We start from the raw sequence: 21,639 nt of genomic DNA on the forward strand, positions 1-21,639 counted from the left end.
TCCATTCACTTTCTCAGAGCATTCAAACCAAGGCAGTAACTTATTCCTAAAAATAAGAACATCTGCCATGTGGAATTCTATTTAAAAGTTAAATCAAAACCCTGAATTAAATTACACAAACTCAACAGAACATTACATAGATGTCATTATACAGAACGTAAACTGATTAAATTCAACATGACTAAATAATGCAGCCCGGAGAATTGAATGTCTGTTTCATCTGTTTTTAAAAAGACTCATTCTGTTCAGACAGTGTTGAATAGTGAACATCTTCCACCTTCCTCGGTCTGTCCTAGATTCAAATTCAGATTATTTTACTTTTTTTATTAGCTGTACCCATGTTTTCTCTGAAACTGGGCTCATTAATAGGATTGCATTTTTTTGTGTGTATTAACTCCAGAAGAATTTTGGTAAGAATCACTCTAAAGATCTGATAGTAGGAAGATTACATATGCTCAGACCCCTGACCTCTGGAAGCCAAGCTCAACGTATTACCAGCCTTGTATCTAAGGTAATACCAGCCTTGATTTATACACTGCCAAGCTCCAAAGCCCTGTTGACTGGAATGCCTGCAAAAATCCCTAATTGTCATAATGCTTCTATGTATTGCTGAAAGTGGAAAAAAAAATCAAAATTCCTGAGTAACTAAAACTGCTTCAGAGTAAAGAAAAGGATAAACCATTAAGTGCAGTTTTCCCCTTATATTTGTAGAGCAGTTTTAAGAAATCAGTGCCACCTGTTATGCTGCTTACCTTACATTTTATGTGACAAAAAACATTTATGGGACAAAAAACTGAAAAGGTCCACAATCTATTCTAATGTTGAAATGCATCCTGGGAAATAAAGTTAATGTGATGCTTTTTTGTTTTGTTTTTTTTAGGGGAAAAGAGTCTACATTTCTATGAAGCTAAGATGTTCTGATGGCACGCCCAGCTAGCAACTCCTCATCCAGGAGAGGTTAGACCAGGGGTTCTGTTCCACACCTGCACAAACTAAAATTCAATGCTATCAATTTTAAAGGTCGCTTTTAGGTTGTTTTATGGACTGATAAATGTATAATGTATCAGTACACATTTAATGTATAATATTTGATTTGAAATATTTATTACAAATTGCATCTTTATAGCATGATTTTCTGAATTCAAGACACAATAACAGTAAAGATTTCCATAATGGTGCAGTGGTTCAGGGTTCTGGCAGGAATTAAGTTGACGACTTGTTCAGCTGTTGACAGGACAGCTTTCCGTTTCTGGAAGTGATTTAGAAGCTAGAGCATCACGGTGTAAGAAGCAGTGAGTCACACTGACTTGTGCAGCTTCTTTCTTCACCAGGAGGGAAAATCCAGAGTTCTTTCCCAACACAGGAGGTGCTCCATCAGTGCATTTTGTGCCGAGTTTTTAATTCCATTCCACCTCTTGCTTGGAAAAGATACTTTTTACTATTTCATGAACGTCCGATTCCTTAATGCTTTGGGGGAAAGCCTTACAAAGGAGAAATTAATCTTTTATGGTACCGGTGTCCACATAGCAAATACAAATAAGCAGCGGACTGTACTGTGACTTGTTGGTATTCTCTTCTATAACTTGTTCCAGAATATTCAAAGAAACGTCAACAACGCAAGAACAAATGACGCCAGTTGACAAAGGAACTGCCTCAATCTTCTTTTGCTGGTCTTTACCACATACTGTACCAGCTCAAGCATTTCCATTGCACAAGCCTTGACAAGTGTTTCTCCAATAGAGTGTAGCTGCATCAAAAATGTGACTTTGTAAAGACGCTTCCAGACCTGGAGCAAAAACAAGTTTCTGGTGCCCTTTTCCTTTTCTGTCAAAATACCTCCAGACTGTCTGATACATCCCCAGGGTGAACAGAAGAACAGTGCTTTTTCAGCTCTGATGGTTTCACGCTGGCACTGCAAAAACGTTTCCCACACAAGAAGCATCGAGGCCTCCATGTTCCTCGATATCATGTGATGATTCAGCAAAATACCGTACCTCTTCCATAACCAAAATGTTTAAACCTAGGGGTGCGATGGCTTTAATGATCATTTCAAATTTTATTAAAAACTTTATGGTTAAATACAATTAAATGCACTAATTAGTAGTTACCTAACCAAGTGCAGATTATACACATATAAACATAAATATTGATATGATAAGTATTCTATGTTTCTATTATATGTGACTCCCTTTGCCTTTTGGACTCCTTTCCCACACCCCAGGTTAAGAACGTCTGGGTAAGAGTGTCAGAGGAAGGTATGTGGAGGGCCAAGGTCGAAGACTTCACGTAATTAATGCAGAACTTGAATTAGGGGACTATAATTCTTTTTTTGAGTTATATGCTTAGCCATTTTCCCCTGCTTACATTAAAGATCCAACTTCATCTTTGTTAAGAGTTGATTTCACTGAAGTCCTTCGTACTTTACAAAATTCTGGTTTCTTAAAAGTACGAAAAGTATGAAATTTCGCAATAAATTATTATCAATTTCTGTTTTGTGCCTCCTGACAGACATGATTAAGAGCTTGGAGACTTTTAGTCAGTTATTTTCAGATATTATCTCCATTTCTGGTTTCCACTTTTCAGTGTTTTGGCCTGTTCCCAGAGTGCTGCAGTGGCTTTGTTTGCTGGTAGCATAATGCCTGCCACACTCCATCTGAGCTGGATGATTGGTGGGTTGGCTGCTTATTGTTGTGAAGAGCTTTCAGTTCCTCTGTAGAATATGAAAGGGCCTTTATAAATGGAATATTTCATTCACAAGCACATACACCCAAAACAAAAGAAAGCAAAAGGAAAAAAAAAACAACAAAAACAATCTGGATAAGTTAAGCCAACACATTTTCAAATTTTAAGTTAACTGAGGGAACACTGCAGGGGCCTTCTCCATAAGAAACCCTTGTTTGAATAGGCAATTTACATTCAAACATGCAGAAGAGCTTGGGAGTTGAAGGGTAATTTAAGCTGATTCCAAAGAAGGTGTCTGAGGAGGGAAAGCAGAGAACCCATTGGGCACATCTATGTGTCTTGTTTTAGAAAAATGAATTTCTCACACACACAAACACAAAAAACCCAGGCACAAAAAGGGAAAGGCATGCGCTCTCAGTCTCTGTTCATCAGACCGATGGCTGGACATCCAGACAGATGTGAGACTATTTTTAACAGGGTACACCAGAAAGTCAGGCAATCACAGGCATGTTTTAGAGTGTTATTCAGGCAGCTGAGCATACAAAAAAGCTGAAAGATGGAGAGAGTAAGACAGAGGATTTGGAATGAAATCTATTGTCATTACCAGAGTGCATTGCATGTTTTTTTTTGTCTTTCTGCTGCAAAAGTACTGCATTATCCTCCAGCAACTCCATGCTCACAGATTTCAATTCAGATTAATTTATCCAGTTCTCTATTAGGGTAATTAAAGAAGCAGCTTTACTTTCTAAATATATAGATTTTTTAAATCCCACTGCCTAATCTAAACAGTTCTGATTACAGCCATATGACAGGAATGAATAAGACAGCTTTTATACAGTAGCGCTGATGTTATTGCAGTGCCCATTCCAAGACACCAAGTCCACTGCAGGGGTAATAAATCACAGATATCTGTCTTTAATAGATAACGTAGCACAGTGCTAGCAACAAACTGAAGTCAATGACAGCACAAACATATCAGTGGAATACATATATCATGGAAACATAAGATGTTTTAAATAGGTAACAGATCTTTATTTCTAGTCCATGCTGCAAATTTTGAGAACAAACATATTGCACTGGAAGCAGTGCAGTTTAAATAATGGTTCAACAGGATCAAGTGTTGTAAGTGAATTGCACCTTAAGAGTGTTTTAAAGAAATATCTTCCATGTAAATAAAGTGTAAAATTAAAGAAAGAAAACCAAGAGGTCTTCAATATCAGAATAAGAAAAAAATCTTCACAGGTTCAACTGGATTTAAAAACAACTCAGCCAACGCTTTTGTATATTTTACCCACATTTCGCAAGCATGGTCACCATGAAATAATTATAAGTTATTCAGAGAAGTACAGGTATATTTTTACTGCCATCTTAAGGCTTTTGGGAAACAAACATTTTTGGCATATATCGAGGATTATAATGTCACCTTTAAATGGGTAAAGTCAGGTAGTGACTCTGGAGTGGCCAGGAAATCAATTCCAAAAGCAAAGAGAGTGTGAGTTATTTAGAAAATAAAAAGGGGAATGTACATAAAACTCATTAGTCTGCATTTCAGAAATAGACTGAAAAGACAAGTAAAAACAAGCCATAAATGACTGTGGAATAATTCTTATCTAGAATAGATAATGACCCTTTGTTGTCCTAGTTGCATAGCTATTTGTCTCATAAACATCAATTAGTGGCCACTAACTATTGGGATTCAATTGAATGACTAGCTGCTTACCTTGAAGCTGATAATGATTAACTCATCAGCTCTAAAACAAGAGAAACGGCACTATGCATGGGGTTTTGCACAGCTGCTTCACAAACAAGCTTGGGCTTGCCTTGTTGTTGTTTTTTCCCTCTACAGATTGCTAGAGTCCCATTAATTACTTTTATCAACTGTATCAGTTGTTTTTCATTACAATGTAAGGTCTCGTGACAATGAAGCAGCATTTTTTTAAACAGTTTAATAGTTTGATACTGTATATGCCAGGGTTATCACAAGTCAACTGCTCAAATATAAGCTTCTTGCAGGCTGGGAGGTGCACCCCAGCAGTTATCTCTTTCAATAAATAGGTTTATAAAATGCGGGCTGTTTTTTTTGCATGAACCCATGACCATTTGGTTTTTCGATAATTGCTTCTGACTTTACAAAATGGCATCACTCAAAGCCAGCAGGTTCCAATTAAGCAGCCCTTAGTACAGTGGATTTCAAATTACACCCTGAATCTGATTGTGGTCCTAAAATCTAATTTATTCTAGAGACCCTTTTCACAGAACACTCTAACCCAACCTACTTAACTTTTGATATGAGCTTTCTACCAGTTTGAAATAGTTTACTTTGTCACTCCAGGCAGCACCACAGATGTGTATCAGTGGCTTACTTCCTTCTGGGATATAGAGTGCATCTTATTCAGAAACCAATCAGCTCCTGCCTTTCGAGTAATTAAATTTGACAAGATAAGAAAGCAAGTTACAGTGCAGAAAACTTCTGCCCCTCTCCTTTCCACACTATAGCACTCCATTCATTCACCTGGCTCCACAGAGGGGAGAAAAGGCAGTTTTTCAAAGAAGGAACATGAACAAACATCTGGAACAGTAATAGAATCTGTGATTCAAATTTACAATACCATTAATCATCAATGATCATTTGATTTATATTCATTACTAAAGCTCCCTAATTATAAACTTTTTGCTTTATCAGGCTTTGAAAGGCAATTTGCAACCTATTCTGAGCAATCAGTTTTGTGGGATCAGACACCTTGTTTTGCATATGATCGGTGAAACTTCATTCATTGTATTAGAGAATTCGGCTAAATCAGTCAGTCAGCGCATCATTTAGTATCCTTTCACAGTTCCAGAATAGAGCTTAATTTTTTCTTTGAAAAATGTACAGGCTATGGTAGCACAGTAGTGCAGTGGTTAGTATGGCATCCCATCCAGGGCACATTCAGTCTTGCACCAGGATAGTCTGCCTCCCCCGTGACCCTGTACTGGATGAATTTTCTAATTCATGGAAGTTATTCCATAATACAGTGTAGGAGCTACTGATGTATTTCTGCTGCCTTCCTTTCAATATACTTAACTGTGAAACACTTCATTTAAAAGCCACCCTCATCATTTTACAGATTACTGCAATTTATCTTCCAGTCATTGCTGGCTGGATCATTTTAATTTCATACTAATGCTGTATTTCAAAATACCGGAATGCAATGAATTCCATATTTCAAAAACCAAAATCAAGCTGGGATATTTAAGAGGCACCACTGCAGAAAACCAGTGAAACAACACAATAATGAAGCAGTTTCACAAACGTCCTTGATTACTTATGGATGTCTAATTATGAGGGAAACTACATGTAGACAGATTGCCCCAAATGTACTTTAGCTGTCGGTTAAAAACTCTTTTCAGTCTTAGACAAGACATTATACTGCAGCTACATTACTTCATTTATTAATTTACATGTTTATGAAACCACCCAGAGAGATGTACTGTAGCTGGACCACTGATTATTAAAAAAGCCATTAAGGCAAAACATCAGGGTACTTTCTCAACAGCGGCACTCCACTGCAGAAAGCAATGTGGATTATTCTGTGTCCCATTTTGAAAAATGTAGATTTAAAGGACTAAAATCGTGAAAGACAAAATTATTATGGGGAACATTCCTGATCATGCAGAGAATTCAAGATTGTCAAAATTGTCAAGGATTCAGTAGGAGATGATAAAAGCACAGCTAAATTACCCTGCATTATACAGATACATGCTTTGTTGTTTATTACTTTTTGTTTATGAAATCTTAATTTTTTTACAATCCACTGACACTCATTCTAATTTACAAAATTAAATTCTCAAGACAAAACTCCCCCTTGTAAAGCGCAAGGCCCTGTTTAATTCAGCAGAGTACTTTAAGTAACAATGGAAACCTATTAACAAGTGCTCGGCGATAACCACAGGTCCAGTATTCAGTGATCGATCATACTATCAAACAATGGTGCTGTAACCAAGAAGGTCTTTCATGTCATACTGGGACAAATTTAAAAAAATATGCTGAAGAGTCGAGGTCTCCCTTTTATATTACTGGCTCAACTTGTAGAAGATTTAAATCCCTGCTCACCTTTAAAAACAAGTAATTTCATTATTTTTTTAACATGCTCTTTGAAAGCAGCCACAGACAGAATCCCAATTACTACTTTTATGTAACAGTCTCCAAAAGGGATCCACAAATATACCGCAGTCATCCATACAGTACACCTCCTCTAATAATCTAACAATCCTGCTTTAATAATCACTAAATTACTTGTTCAACACTTGTGTCATTTTCAAATTTAATTTGACTCTCATGTGGTCCTATCCTATTCTTCACAAAGGCTGCAATAAACACAGTGCCAACTTTACAAATATTTAGTAAAGCCGCCCCCGACACAGCAGTGAAGACCTGTCTGGTATCTCCTAGAAGTATTGTCCTATCTTCTAGGTTGACAAAGATGACTGTATCATTTAACGTTTTCCTTAAAAGTCATTCCAGAAGAAGTAATTCCTTCTCTTGCAGAAGAGGCTTTCAATTTACGTTGTGCTCTGGGACTGTTGTCGGACTATGTACGCTACAATATCCCATTTATTTAGTCTAGTTGTGATTGTCTTAAATGGTAGGCAGTGAAATTGGTCTTCTCCTCTCCAAGCTTTGTGGTTGCAAGAACAACAATTGAGCACTCAATTTAGTAAAATTTAGTAAAAAAGTTACTAAAACCATGCTGCCAAAACACGGACATGTGCATCTTGAATATACGGTACTCACAGGAACAATGAACTTCCTTTTCCAGATAAAGTACAAATGAAAGCTAGCAATTCTTCAGTGAAATGTTAAAGCCACCACCCTAGCCCTCACTAACCAACAGTCTGCTTTACTGTTCACGATATATGAATGACGGCTTTTCCAAATACTCAGTTACCATAATAAATATCTCTATTGTTTCAAGGGAAAGGGTGAGGGTGTGGAATTTCATGTCAAGTCATTTGACTACAACATTAAATACAATTTGCAGTACAAGCCCTTACAAGATTTGCATAACCAGGTTACCGGTTTTGAGCCTACTAATCTTTAATCCATGTTGATCTGATGGGATTAACCCAACAGGCCTGTCCCAATTTAGAACCACTAGGGTTTACACAGAGCTTCCTAAAAGTCATGTCAAAGTTTGAGCAGGAATTCTGATACTAGTTAGTCCCTTCCTACATGACCTTCCAGAAATAAAATTAAGGAAAAGTCACCTGTTCAAGTCACTTTTGCCAAAGACACAGATTTATGGATGGACTTAAGAGTGTGTCATTGTTTTGTTATAATGTTTGGCTTTATTATGGTACATCATCTCATCAGCAGTGGCAAAATTACTAATATATTAGCTGGCAGAGGATTTCAAATGTGTACAGAGTGTTTCTTTGTCTAGTACTCAACGTTTCAAGACATGTCCTTAGTGCAAGAGTGCCAATCTACCACACATTCCAACGCATACCACTGTAGTGTTTTGGCACAATCTACTCTTTGTTTCATAAAATGAAATTGGCCACATTTTAAGTAACTTGTTGTAGGAAATACCTGAAATTAAACAGAGTGTAGCCACTAGGAACTCCAGCCCGAGATTGTTTTTATTTACATTAAAAACCTTGATCATATCCAAAATTGATTATTTCAATGCTTGTTTAAAAGGCAAGACATGAACTACTAAACTCGTGTCAACTAAACAAAGCGATTTGAGCAAGGGAGCAGTGGAAATATGCCACACTACCTGCACAGCTGAATACTAGAGACACAGTCTGAAGCACAGCAGCAGTAAATTACATCTAGAGGATTCAGTCCCCAACGAGAACATTTTTGACCTGCTTCCTATTATTGCAATGTAGGATTTGTGGGGTATTTTACTTCAATTAACAGTATCCGCAGCTCTGAAGTTATGTAAAGCTTATGGTTAACCAGATCCTAGAATTTCGGTACGTGAGAACATCAGCAAATGTGCTTCTACACTGTAAAACTCAAGGCTGTCCAATCTGCATTTCAAATGGTCTCCTGGGATGTAGACTAATGTATAAACCTGACAACTGCTAATTAAATGCTAAACCTTAGAACACCCCCCACCACTTCCACCTACCGATGCCCCACCTTATTCCCTCTCTTCCCAGGCAACACACAGTCAGTCATTACACAGAACGCAGTCGCCCATTAGCCAAACCAGCCATTTTGGAAATTGCGGCAAATCTTCCATGAAAATACATTTCCTCTAATGTTCCAGTCACGCTCGGGTTCCACTGCAACCCACATCCATAAAGCTACAGGGTGGAAAATTGCCTTGGGTGTTTGATTAGAGTGACATAAGCAAAAGGCAAGACGAAGATGAACAGAGATACGGGAAAGAGAGTCGATTTCCCTGCTGACAACGCCTGAACCTACAGTATAGGTGTGCTACAGCATACTCTCATAACAAATAAACAAAGTAAAGGGTCGCAACACCAGGTCTGATTGATGTTTTAAATGCACAGACTTTTACACGCACTGAAGATGGCACATACTGGTCATATTTAGACACTTGAGCTGTACAAGGGACCAAGGGAAAGAGAGAAATGCAGAGCTACATCACTGAAGGAAGGATATGAAGAAGAATAGTCAATAGAGGCCTGGCAGAGAGAACATCTGTCCAAAGGGTTTATTGCAAAAGCACACATTCATCACCTATACAGTGGCTAAGGACAAATACACATAACACAAACAGAATCTAAGAGGCTTTCTGCAGTCACTTATACTTTACAAAAATAAAAAATCGGGACCAACCAACAACAGCTAACTAAGCACTTTTCTGCTCCTATCACTCAAGCAACCTTGCAATTGGATTAAACGGATAAAACATGAAGGATTGTGATCTTGTGCTGTTATTTATTTATTCCTCCCCCTATTCAACACTGTGCTGAAAAGAGACAAGACTCATGAACCCTTTCTAAAGCAGGTTCTGTAGAAGAATAACCTTGCGTAAAGGGTGAAAAGCATTTAAAATGTGAAAGAATTATAAATTAAGTTTTAATCCAAGCAATCGATTCATTGAAATAACATACTGCCAAAGCTTATTAGACGAGTCCCACACCACATTGGATTTTTGACAGACCAGCTCATCTTCAACAGCCCAGTGCTATAATAAGTTCCCAGGACACACTACATCTTTAAATAGACCTCAGAATAGTTCCAGCCATAGAATGCATGTAAACTTAGCACAATGACAAGCCACTGTGGTAAAATACCTCGATTACCAACACTTGGAACTAACGGAAGTGATTGTACCTGATAAAAGACTCAGACAGATGTTTTGAAAGCAGGTGAAAACAGTGGTATGTGTTTTAGGGAAAAAAAAAAGTCTGAATTTTTCAGAAAATAAAAATATCTAAAAAGCCTCACCCTGCCCTGAATATTAGGATTTTGTAGCTTTGTTCTTCTATGTGATCATTTAAAAACAATTCAAATGCACAGCTCTAAAATGTTTAAGTTTTTAATTAAATGGATGCAGTATTTCATCTCTTACTAGCAAAATAAAATGTCAGGTGGACAAAAGTTGGCAAAATACTTCCAAAACCAAGAATGCTGCGTCACAAATAATACCACCAATAAATACTGGTAGTTTACCTCTGTAGCAGGTATACTGGTACAGTGTAGGGCCAGAAACAACTTTAGAAACCTTCTAACATCAACTAAAAAAAGATTAAGTTGATGGTCATGCTCACCAGTTTGAAACTAAAAGTTCCTATTTCATGACTGCACTGAAATTTAAGGAGAGCAAACTCCCAGTGTGAATGAAACAAAAAAAACAATTTTGCCACTCAGAGATACTTTGATCACTACCTTTTTCTCCCTATCTGTATATGCGTAATCAAAGCCCCTAACCTTAGAACCATTTCCTGAATAGAATATGTCTATTCTTACAGAACTCCGATTTGACCCCCTTGTCATTAAAATATGACCCTTCTGTACATGTCCCTTATCAGCTCTCATATGAAAGAGACAAAAGAGTCATTGTCATTTTCTGTGCAATATGACACACAACACCACTGGGTTACAAGTTCATTTCTTTTACTGGTTATTTTTGAACTATGCATTAAGGTTCAGTACACTATTGAATCCTATCAATGCCTGCTCCTATTGAAAACAGCAAATTACTCGCAGTATGCTTGCACCCAGCTATTACAGTTTATTGAAGGATTTCATTTTTTTTCCAATTGGAAAGGTTAGGAAACTGCGGAGCCACTGAAATGAATGAAAAATAGAAAATCATATTCAAAAGACTTGTTGCTCCGTTTGATCACAAAAAACAGTGTGACTTTTGTCATTTCATTACAGTTTTTAGTTTCATTACGAGCAAAACAGAAGACTGTTGGCACCACTGGTCATGACATGCATGGTTTCACAGTGCCTTACATAACCTTAACATAGAAAGCTATAACAGTTGAAACCTTCATTGCCAGACTGAGCCTTTCTCAGCGTTGTGAGGGATTTAATAGTTGTGTGTTTGAAGGTTGAGACAATTTAACACATCAGGATCACACAGATGGGTAGCTTTAAGACAAGAGCCAGCTGTGAAAGAAGCAAGTCTCCTTATGGCAAAAAAAGTATTCAGTTTTCTCTGTTCAAGCTTCTCCTATGTGGCTGTAGTCCTTATGTGCAAAACTCCTATCCTCTAGGGACTTTCAGACAAAGAGCACTTCCCGAAACATGCGAGTCCGAATTTGCTTTTCCTCCACAAGGTCTTTTTGTGGTCACCAAAATTTTTTATATACTTATTTTTGTAAGGAACAACGTACTTTTTTTGTTGTTGTAACTATTCATGTAAACACTGACTGTCGCTTTAAATGACTGACTCACAGCAGTAACCTTGTGCCTGTTCCTTTCCATGTCACGGTTTACAGTATGCGGTACTTGATATGTTCTTCACGTCACGGTGATGCAAAGCCACACACCGCCTTCCTTCCGAGCCAAATTGCGGCCGGAATTCCCACTGCCACACTTCCCACACCATGCCATTAAAATTCCCTGCGAGGACTATAAGATCCGCATAATGAAGGTACATTTCTGTTGACTTCACCATAATGATAGCCCAGGAAATATGAACAACGTGTTTTGCATAACGAGTGTTAAATGAGTCCTACCATTAGGGACAGGTAGATTGAGCCAGCCTACACAGTAATAGAAAATGACCTGAGCCAGGCAGGAGTTGGTGGGCGTGTGACTGAACTTGGTTATACTGTTGATAACAGGGAGAAAAAGACAGACACTTCCAGAAGTCCCAGATGTGCAGAGAAAAGATTCCCTCCCTCCCCCCTCCAAGCCTTCTGGTCCAAGACAACCTCTTTTTCCATCACATTTTTAGATCTTTTCGAAAACTCTTAAAATTATTAGATTATAAATTAGATCAATTCTATTTTTTTTAGCAAACAAGGCAGTTTCAAGTAACAGGCCAATGTCCAACTCCAACTAAAAAAATCTTTTTTTCAGTTTAAACGGCCAAATGCAAAATGATTTAAGATATTTCTTTGATAGCCGTTTTTCTTTGAATACTTTTCAGTTCCCTTTATTTCAATTTTGTTTTCATCACAAAAAAAGTAAAAAAAAACTTTACTATTTTCTTCCAATTAAGAGTGCCATTACGACTCATTCTGTATTGCACGCAAGATGGTATTTAGTCGAGCTTTAAGCTGTTAAGCCTAGCAGGATATAGACTAGAGGCCAGAGTAATAAAATTGAAATAATGAGTTAATATAAACATGGTGATATATGTTTCGTTAAGCAATTACATACCACATTCGTTTCTGTGTTCAAGGATCCCACGGGTATAGAGCAGAATGTAAACTAACTGGAAAATTTATTCCTGCTACCAGCGAAATTATAAAAGATTTGTTATCTCAAATACATTAAGCACAGAAAGAGGGGCTATAAGGCAAGTGATTAATTTTAGAGTACTCCTATTTAAAGTTGGTTATCACTGATGAACTTTGTTTACATTTCATGCGCAATGGCATTAATTTAAGGGAGATCACGTTGATTGCCTAGACTTGCTCACAGTATACACAAGGGACAGAAACATGATGGATCAGAAGTAACTACAGACTGTTTAAAAATAAATAAAAGGCAAGTAAAAACTTCAGAATAAATGCACGACTAAGGAAAATGACAGTTCTGAGCACTTTAATTTGTTACACTAAATCACACTATATGTAACTTGTGTCAGACTAAATGACTCTGTGGCCTAAAATGCAGAAACTGTTCTGAAAATGGTTTCCAATGTGAACTACAGACAGATTTATTTTATTTCTGGGCATCAGCTTTGGTTGAAATGTTATTAAAGGCTCCACCTTTCACAGAGCAAAGCTATGCAGATGTCATAAGGTATCATGATGCTGATCATGACAGTCTAGAAGTGAACTTCACGTAAATCTGCTGCCTATACGGACAAACGAATGTAATAGTTCAAGTGGGAAGCTGCGTCAGCATGCGTAGGCTGCAAAGGAACAAGTAAAGGTTTATTCCATGCTGAAAAGAAGAAAAAAAACACAATGTTTCTGCTGTGGAGCCTTCTTCGAGTGTGAGGAAGAAGGCTCCACAGCCGAAACGATGCGTTTCTTTTCGTCTCTTTTCAGCATGGAATAAACCTTTACTTGTTCCTTTGCAAGCCAGTGTAATGTAGACTTCAGAACCTGAAATGAGGTGTTGAAGGTTAAGAAACAGGCTTTTTCAAATGAAAGTCAAAACAATGTTATCTAAGAACTCAACATTCTTAACTAGTAACTATTTATCAAACACCATGATGTATGCGAGTGAAAAAGTGGCTATTTTCCCTAAAACCCAAACCATTAAATATAAAAACTGCATTTGGCATTTTGGACTATGTCTTCAACTCACTTCTCCCTGTAATATCATACTATCAAGACACATAAAACAGAATATAATATAAAACGATGATAATCCGCTCATAAGATCTTCCTCATACCCTTTTTAATAAAATGATCTGTTAGTTTATTGCTGTAATTTCTTTCTGTCATATCACGTAATAATCCTAGGATTGATTTGAAACAGACAATTGGGCCTTCAGTCTTGACTACACTGCCAATTAACACCCTGCTGAGCAAAGCCTACATCATGTTTGCTTAAAAAAGCATTGCTTGATTGTTGTTGAAGATGTCTTCAATTTATCTTTTTTTTCATGACTGAGGATGTCTTAAAACCAACTAAAGACGCATATTAAAATGCAAGTATGTTTGCTATATTCTCTGTCTCCTGGGAAGCAGTGTCCTAATTTTTCTGCCTTACAAATGTACATGATAAGGTGTCTTCGTCTTTCTCTTTCGGTGCAAGTACATATGATGGGAATATTATAATTTAGGTTAATGCAGTAGGATTAGTTTACACACTTAAGGTCTTTTCTATGTGTTCACATAGCTTCAATGTGTTCACAAATTTGTGCATACAAAAATAATGTTTCTGGAATAAAAGCAAATCTCAAACAGGTATGCAGGTAAGAAGTTTCAATATTAATCTTTGTTATTCGATTAAAAATTGCTTATCTTCCTAGATGCATTACCAATAGCTGCCATTTTTACCTCAGTTCATGTACTTTTCAAAAGCCGTACCACAGAAAGGTTTCCAGAAAAGGGGGCAGCCGTTTAAATTCGACAAACACATTTGTAGACCTCACGGATCATAAACCCCAGTTCAGTTGGTCAGAAACGTTTTCTATTCCTCTAAATAGCCCAGGACTTCAGCAGCCCCCTATATTACTCAGTATTTGGTTTCGCCGTGGTACCAATGGAAAATTTGGACTAATTATGTATGTACATGGAAGTGTTATTCATCGTGATAAAGAGGACACAATACAGATAATAAACGTCCTTGTTTGTCCGGGTTAGTTCATTCACAGAAAGAAATGGGTATTTTTGACATCACAATTACAGGTTAAAGCAGATGAAGCGTGACTAATTTCATCTGGCACTTCCATTATTGACTCTGTGTCTCCTCAACTCTAGAGGTACAAGCAAGATATGAGAGACACATGAAAAGCAAGGATATTACTTGACCAGAACTTAGAGGACAACCTGGCCATGCGGGTGAGGTAGATGACAGAATCATGCAAACGAGTCAAAGGGTAGCCTGTATTGACAATGGGGTTGGTGGAGTGGCGCTTGTCCAGACAGCACCGAGAACACAATGTGTAGTCCTGGATTTCCACACTGCTGAACAGATGACTGCAGAGGGCTGAGGTTAGATTCGCCTTAGTTACTCTTTGAAAGATTTTAAAAGAAAACCCCTCACTGCGCCACTTCCAGAGCTTGCCTTTGAATGTCAAATATTTTAATAAGCAACGTAATCCCATAATAAACTTGCACGTGCCTTTTTAAAGTTCATTTGCCGAAAGCCACAGTAACATGTATGACGCGAAAAGAAATCTTAGAATAGCACGTGAAAAAGAAAAATTCACCAGAGCTAGAAATTTCTAGATTGAAAAGCATACGAGAGTTCTTCTACTTGAGCTGGTGTGCATCTGTCACCTCTGATTTGATCAGACTCGAGAAGCTATAGTATAAAGGCAAGAAAAATACTAACAGTACCTGCGGCAGGGAGTGGTCTCTCTAACGAACAACGTTGCCAATGAATGTTTTTTTTTCTGATAAAAAAAACAAATATGACTTCCCGAGGAGCTCTAGCATAAAACGGCTCACTTTTATGCCAGACAGAACCAGAGAGCTCCAGTACATAGTTAACCACGGGTGCCATTTCAACGCAGCGCAGTGAGGGAAGCGATGTCTGGAAACGCTTTTCAATCAACGTGAATTATTGTACAACTCAAGGCAGAGCTGAATTCACAAGCACCTCACGGGACTAGTCAATAGTCACATAATGTTCGATATTATTCTATAGAGCGTTTTCCCAATTCTGAAATTATTACAGTGCGATACAATCCTCGGGAGAGATCAAACGGGGATCAGTCCATAAGTAAAAATATAAACAGCTAAAAATCCTGCTAAATACAGGCACCGGCTCGGCAACACAAATGTTCGTATTTAGCGCGTTAAAACAAACGAAACTCATGATTTTCAACCACTTTGTTCACCTGTTTAAATTGATCCTAGATTAAATCTACTGCGCACTTTCCGTGTACTCCTGTCATTCCGTTAAACAGAAGATGTTAATAAATTCTGCACAATGACTTTTAAACTTAAAAAAAAACACTATCAGAAACCCGGTGTACACTATCAAAACAAACGCTGCGTTCTAGAGTTAGCTGTGCTTCCTTTAGGAATAAATCAATAATTGTATTTAGGATTTGGGGTTGCCTAAACCTCCACATCTTCCGACGTCTCTGCAATTCATCGTATTGTCAGGCAAGCTGTACCTGTTCTAAATCGACTTATTTTATCAAGTATGGGCAACGACAGTCTAATGAAAAGACAGACACGAATTCTCGTTTTTGTGAAATGAATCTCAGGTTTCCTGGAATACCTCCTGAAATCACTTTCGAACAGGGCTATGATTCATAACGATTTCCTAAACATCGCACCGGCTTCTTCGAAAAGCCGTGCATCCAACCCTGACGATTCGTCGAAACTTGCGCAAGTGGAGAGTATCCCTACGTGACAGCAGCGCGACCCTATACATTATCAAGACAATACACAGCATTCCTTAAACCACGCAAACGATTTCACCCTGACAGCCATTTACCCGTAAGCCACAAAACGTTAAAGGCGATTTTGGTCAGACTACTGTTTCGACATACAAAACTGCAGTATATTACACGCAGTTCTGTCCGTGCTCGTGTCACGCTAGTCGGGACGCTGTTTGCTTGCCATTCAACAGCTGGAAAGCACTGCTTTACTTGCCCCGTCTGGGTAATACAGCTTGAACGGCGAAGTTTGTGCTCCACTCGAAGCTTCATGAAAAGGAAATTAATTTTAATCCCCCTCAAACGACGCCTGTATAGTCCAGACCCTCTCCAGCAACCTAACTGCGTGAATATCAAATGCGGTGAGCCACTTTTAACGAATAAGGTGAATAACTAATACGTTGCCATCACAAGACGAGACGAACTCAAAAGGTTATTACCTGAAAATGTATAAATTTCCACTACCGCACTGGTGGAGCAACGAGTTTCCCTGTAGCTACAGTAGACATGAATGTAACGATGTTTCCTCCTTTCAATACTAATGCAGAAAGTTTGTATCTTTGATAACCACTCACACGTGCTCGAAACAACGTTGTAGGACCTGCCGATTGCTAAATTTAGGTTGGCATCTAAAATATCTGCCAAGGTAGAGAGTAGCCTAAACAACATTGGTCCAAAATTGTATTTAAAATGATATATAGTCTAGATCTTTAAACGGGAAATGGACTTTTAACCAGTCGGATTTCTGCCTTTTATTCATTGACGGAAAAAATAAATAAAATAAAACGTATTTTGTCAGTTAAGTCCGGTAAAGCTGTGCAACAACGTGACGAACTATATAACCATAAGCTAATAGATAAGGTCATTCAAAACGTAGCACTGAAGGTGCCGTTAGGTAGCCTGTGCTTGAATTGGTCTCGTCTGAAACCGAAGTTTGCCAGACTCCACACAATCTTCAGACTGGGACTCTACAACCTGAATGATGGTTCACCCAAGACGTTAGCTACCGAAAAAAAGGCATTAAAAAAAAGAAAGGAACAGTTAAACACCGATACGGTTAATGAAAGGAACTGTGAAGATCCAAACTGAACCTACCTCAGATTTTTGAATTTATTCTCTTTCTTGTTGAGTACCCCCGGCACACAGTTAGTGAGTTCGGTCCAGTCCGCATGTAACCCACAACTCCAACCGGTAGAGAACCGTGAAAACAGCCAGGTCTCTTTCCTGTTCGGACGGTAGCAGGTACACTTCTTCTGTCCGGGTCTGCAATCGCAGGGAACCTCTAACCTCACATTTTGGACCAAATGCCTCCCAAACGTGGTTCCCCCGGTTTTCTGGATGTGCAGGAAAACGATCACATCTTCCCCTTTGATTTGAAAATCCACGGTACGGTCCAGGTCCCTGATAGGAAAATAGTACTTCTTCACATAGTGAGGATCCGGAGTCGGAAAGATATCCGTATCGTCTTCCACAAGGTACCCGTGCGGAGACCCGAAGTTCATCATCCCCGGAGCCACGTACTGATACAAAATCAGCATGAAGAAGATGGATCCGACAACGATCAACAAAAATTTACTGGTCCTCTCAACCATGTTCCTTCCAATGCGGTTCATATGTTACCATCTCCCAGTTAACAGAGTCGGGGGTAGTTGGTACTAAAAAACTAAGCCCTGCACTGTTCCCATACAAAACACAATCAGAGGTCAGGTCAGAGGACCACGGCTTTAAAGTTAGACTTTAGATACATTGTATCCCATCGCCGGGCAGTCTCAGGGACATCTGACCAATCCAGGTCTACGAGCAATAGGCGACATCGAATTTGATCAAATCTTGCCAGAGTATTTTCCCCCTTTCACTGTTAAACAGTGTACAGTTTAAAGTCCTTCCTCCAAACCACCATCATGAAGCTCTGAGCCCAGCATGCACAGCGACACCCACTTTTTCAGCACACTCTAGCGCACACACAGAGACACACAAGACGAGGGGGGAAAGGATACTGAAGTGCATTTAATACTTAGGTTGGCATGCATCGCTCGCGCCAAAATGACAGGAATCGGTGAGACGCAAAACCTGTCCTGTTCAAGACGCATCAGTGTTCTCACCGACGTTTTAAAGGAAATGGGTTGATTCTTGTGGCTTCTTAATCGTTTTGCTGACTGTTCTGTGCGTTTCTGCCACTATTTAAAACTTTTTGGCTTGGTGACGTGTATACTCGCATACTGTAAATATATACACACGGGCGTATGAGGGGTTCCGCCGGCTCCTGACATTGACTCTACAGCACTTTACAATAATAATAATAATAATAATAATAATAATAATAATAATAATAATAATTGCTTACACTTATACAGCACTTTTCTGGACACTCCACTCAAAGCGCTTTACAGGTAATGGGGACTCCCCTCCACCACCACCAATGTGCAGCATCCACCTGTGCCGATAGGTGCCAAAACGTATTTTATTATTTATTTTTAATTTAACAAGAAAATACTGGCGGGGGCAGTGACCGTTGCTGCCTGGTAGCTCTTGTGTTCAGCTGCAGATTAGGGTGTCTTCTGTTTGGGGTTTGCGTGTTTTTCCCACGTCCGTGTCGCTGTTGTGCGGGTGCTCCAGGTTCTTCCAGTGTCCCTGGCTAGGTTAAATGGTTTCTCAGTTGTTCCAGTCTGCATACTGGAAGTGTTAAGACCAGTGTCCCATACGGTATTATCTGAGTCGTCCCTTACAAAACTAATCGGCTACTGATAGTTTGTTTGATGTTTTGATATTTCCCGACGCGCTGTTTCAGTTTGCAGCTTCTCTAACCCCACAACACTTTTGTCTCTCTCTCTCTGTTTCGTTTCTCAATTTTATCCCCTCTGCTCATTCAGTTTCCGCACAAGCCCTCTGGGGGATTTGCAGGTACGGCATTCTATGCTAAATGGCAGCCGTTGAGCCTGGCACGTCAATGGCTAATCATGAACGATGCCACCGACAATGAAATGCGCTCACAAATGCGAGGAGGGTAGTATTATACAGTACACAGAGCACGCACACGATTCTTAAAATGTCGTTGAAAACCAGATTGTGCAATGAAATATACATAGCAACTTGCACCTTTGGAAGTCATTTTAAGGAAACTAAATTATATATATTTTTTTAAAATAAAGATACACGTAGGCTATTTATTTAATACAAATTGTACTGCATTTTACGTAATAATATTGCATGGGACCACCAGTCCAATTTACTGCTGGATAAATGGGTACTTTTCAGTTAGTCCCTGCAAATGTTAATTTGTTTTCAATTGATTTATCTGGTCAAATAAAGGATCGATTAAAACATTGTGTTCAACTTAGTATTAACAGCTACAACCGTCACAATTTAAACAAGGCTAGATTTTGCCAAGTGCAAGAACTGCGCGTGCTGCTTTCAACGTCAGAAGATTTCAAGGTCGTATTTCTTCCCTTTTTGTTTTCGTTTATGAGTTCTCATTTCTATATGTAGTTCACTTTCACCGTTGTCGCTTTTCTTGATATTTCTGTGAAAAAAAATCCAATATTTTTTAAAAAATACATGGGTTTCAACTCGTATTTGAATTTCAAAATACTGTCATACTTCAACAACTTTCTTTTTTTTCCAAAATACAATAAATGCCGGAAGGAACACAAAAAGAGTTTTGTGGATTTCAGTAAAAACAAGAAAAAAGACCATAAACATAGCAATATTGCAATCTTTATCTACGTTAGAATTAAGTTACTAGTAATGTAAGCACTACAGTGAAATATTGTATAATCTATTTCAAACACCTAACAATAATTAAATCATAATCCATTTTACGGCAAACCCCTTAATTAAAATGCAAATCTAGGATAAATGCGTTTAATGTATTCTGTAGAAATTGAATTACTACAAACAGAACTGATTTTTTATTTTTTGCGACTACAATCATTTTTGTTTTGCTGTTGTTTTGAATAAACAGTGTCTCAAACAAGAAGATTGATGTTTTATGTCCGTGAAACGCAGGATCAATACCGTAGGAAGCCGTGAAATGATTGGTATGTGGAAGCTGCTGTATACTTCTAGAGAGCTAGAGGGCAGCACTGGGAAATACCAGTGCTGACAGGCTTGCAACTTGTTAGACCTTGTCACTGTGCACTCTCTTAAAGGGCTAGTGTACCTTTTCCGATGAAGTTAGTCTATTAAGTACTTTTCATTCTCTCTTCATTGGAGTTATGAAAAATAAACATACAAGGTCAGAAACGTTATTACTGACACTTTTAATTGTTATTATAATTAATAAGAATATCATTTTCAAATTCGATATATACCGTATATATTTGCAGTGCCTTGACAGAAATAAATTGAGCATGAGTGTTGTACACTGTATAACTAAACTGTAGGTAAGGTGTATCTTATTAGATACATGTTTCCATCTGCTCTGCTTGCCAGTATTAGCTATGGCCTGCTGATGATGTACATGTGCTGTCCATGGCTTATGACTTTGAATTTATTGTTCCAAAAAACAAAATAAAAGTCTATCCAGCGATTATGCCCCATTGCATTGTTAAATAGAGCTAATTAATGTTTGTGCCCACAGTTCATAGGAACTACATGTGTTTAACACATGCCATAACCCTAGAATGTGTTCCTTGTAAGATTTATATATATATATGTTTTGACCACCTTATAGTGTGATCTTGGAAAATAACAGTTGTTAAGTAAGGTTGGGACTGGGATGGGAGAATCAGATTAATGATGTAAGTGGTGTTGATGGACCAGTTGGTGCAACTCTTCCCCCTGGATCAGAATTCCAAGAAAAACCCAATGTCCCAGTTTGGGGACACTATGGTGAAGGAGGTGTTGATGCTGGGACAGGATGAATGCTGCACAACCCTGATGATGACACTGTGCTTCATTGAGGGTTGAGGTGGGTCTACTCTTACAGTATGTGTAATATGGGCTTATAAGTGCTCCAAGAAGCCCATACATTTCCATGAAGCTCTATGAAGAGCACTATATAAATGCATACTAGTAGTATAAACAATGCAGTACTGTATATCATAGTCTGCCTTTGGCTTTTGTTGCAAATGTGATAGGGCTTGCTCCTTATATCTATCCATATATTTAGTCAGGAAGTTGTGCAGGGGGGGGACTGAGGGATAGATACATGTGCTCAACAAGGATTTTGCTATCTTTTGCTTTTATGCAAAAAGGATGGACAAAATAGGTAATGTTCCAAATAATAATGGTCAAAACTATAATTCATTAAGGATTAAGTGATATTCACAGCACAAAACCATTGTATTCAATTTGA

At 38.3% G+C, this 21,639-nt stretch overlaps 1 protein-coding gene across 1 annotated transcript in view; it reads right to left on the bottom strand.

The window, feature by feature from the left end:
• hs6st1a (heparan sulfate 6-O-sulfotransferase 1a) overlaps positions 1–19,160 on the bottom strand; it is a 119,679-nt gene extending 100,519 nt beyond the window's left edge. The window contains exon 1 of the mRNA XM_088615044.1: positions 17,439–19,160. Within this exon, the coding sequence (XP_088471170.1) occupies positions 17,439–17,956 (518 nt within the window). The 5' untranslated portion in view covers positions 17,957–19,160. The remainder of the gene's footprint in view (positions 1–17,438) is intronic.
• Between the last annotated feature and the right edge of the window lie 2,479 nt (positions 19,161–21,639).

The sequence above is a fragment of the Lepisosteus platostomus genome, chromosome 2 (assembly GCF_059453375.1).
Source record: "Lepisosteus platostomus isolate fLepPlt1 chromosome 2, fLepPlt1.hap1, whole genome shotgun sequence".
NCBI lineage: Eukaryota > Metazoa > Chordata > Actinopteri > Semionotiformes > Lepisosteidae > Lepisosteus > Lepisosteus platostomus.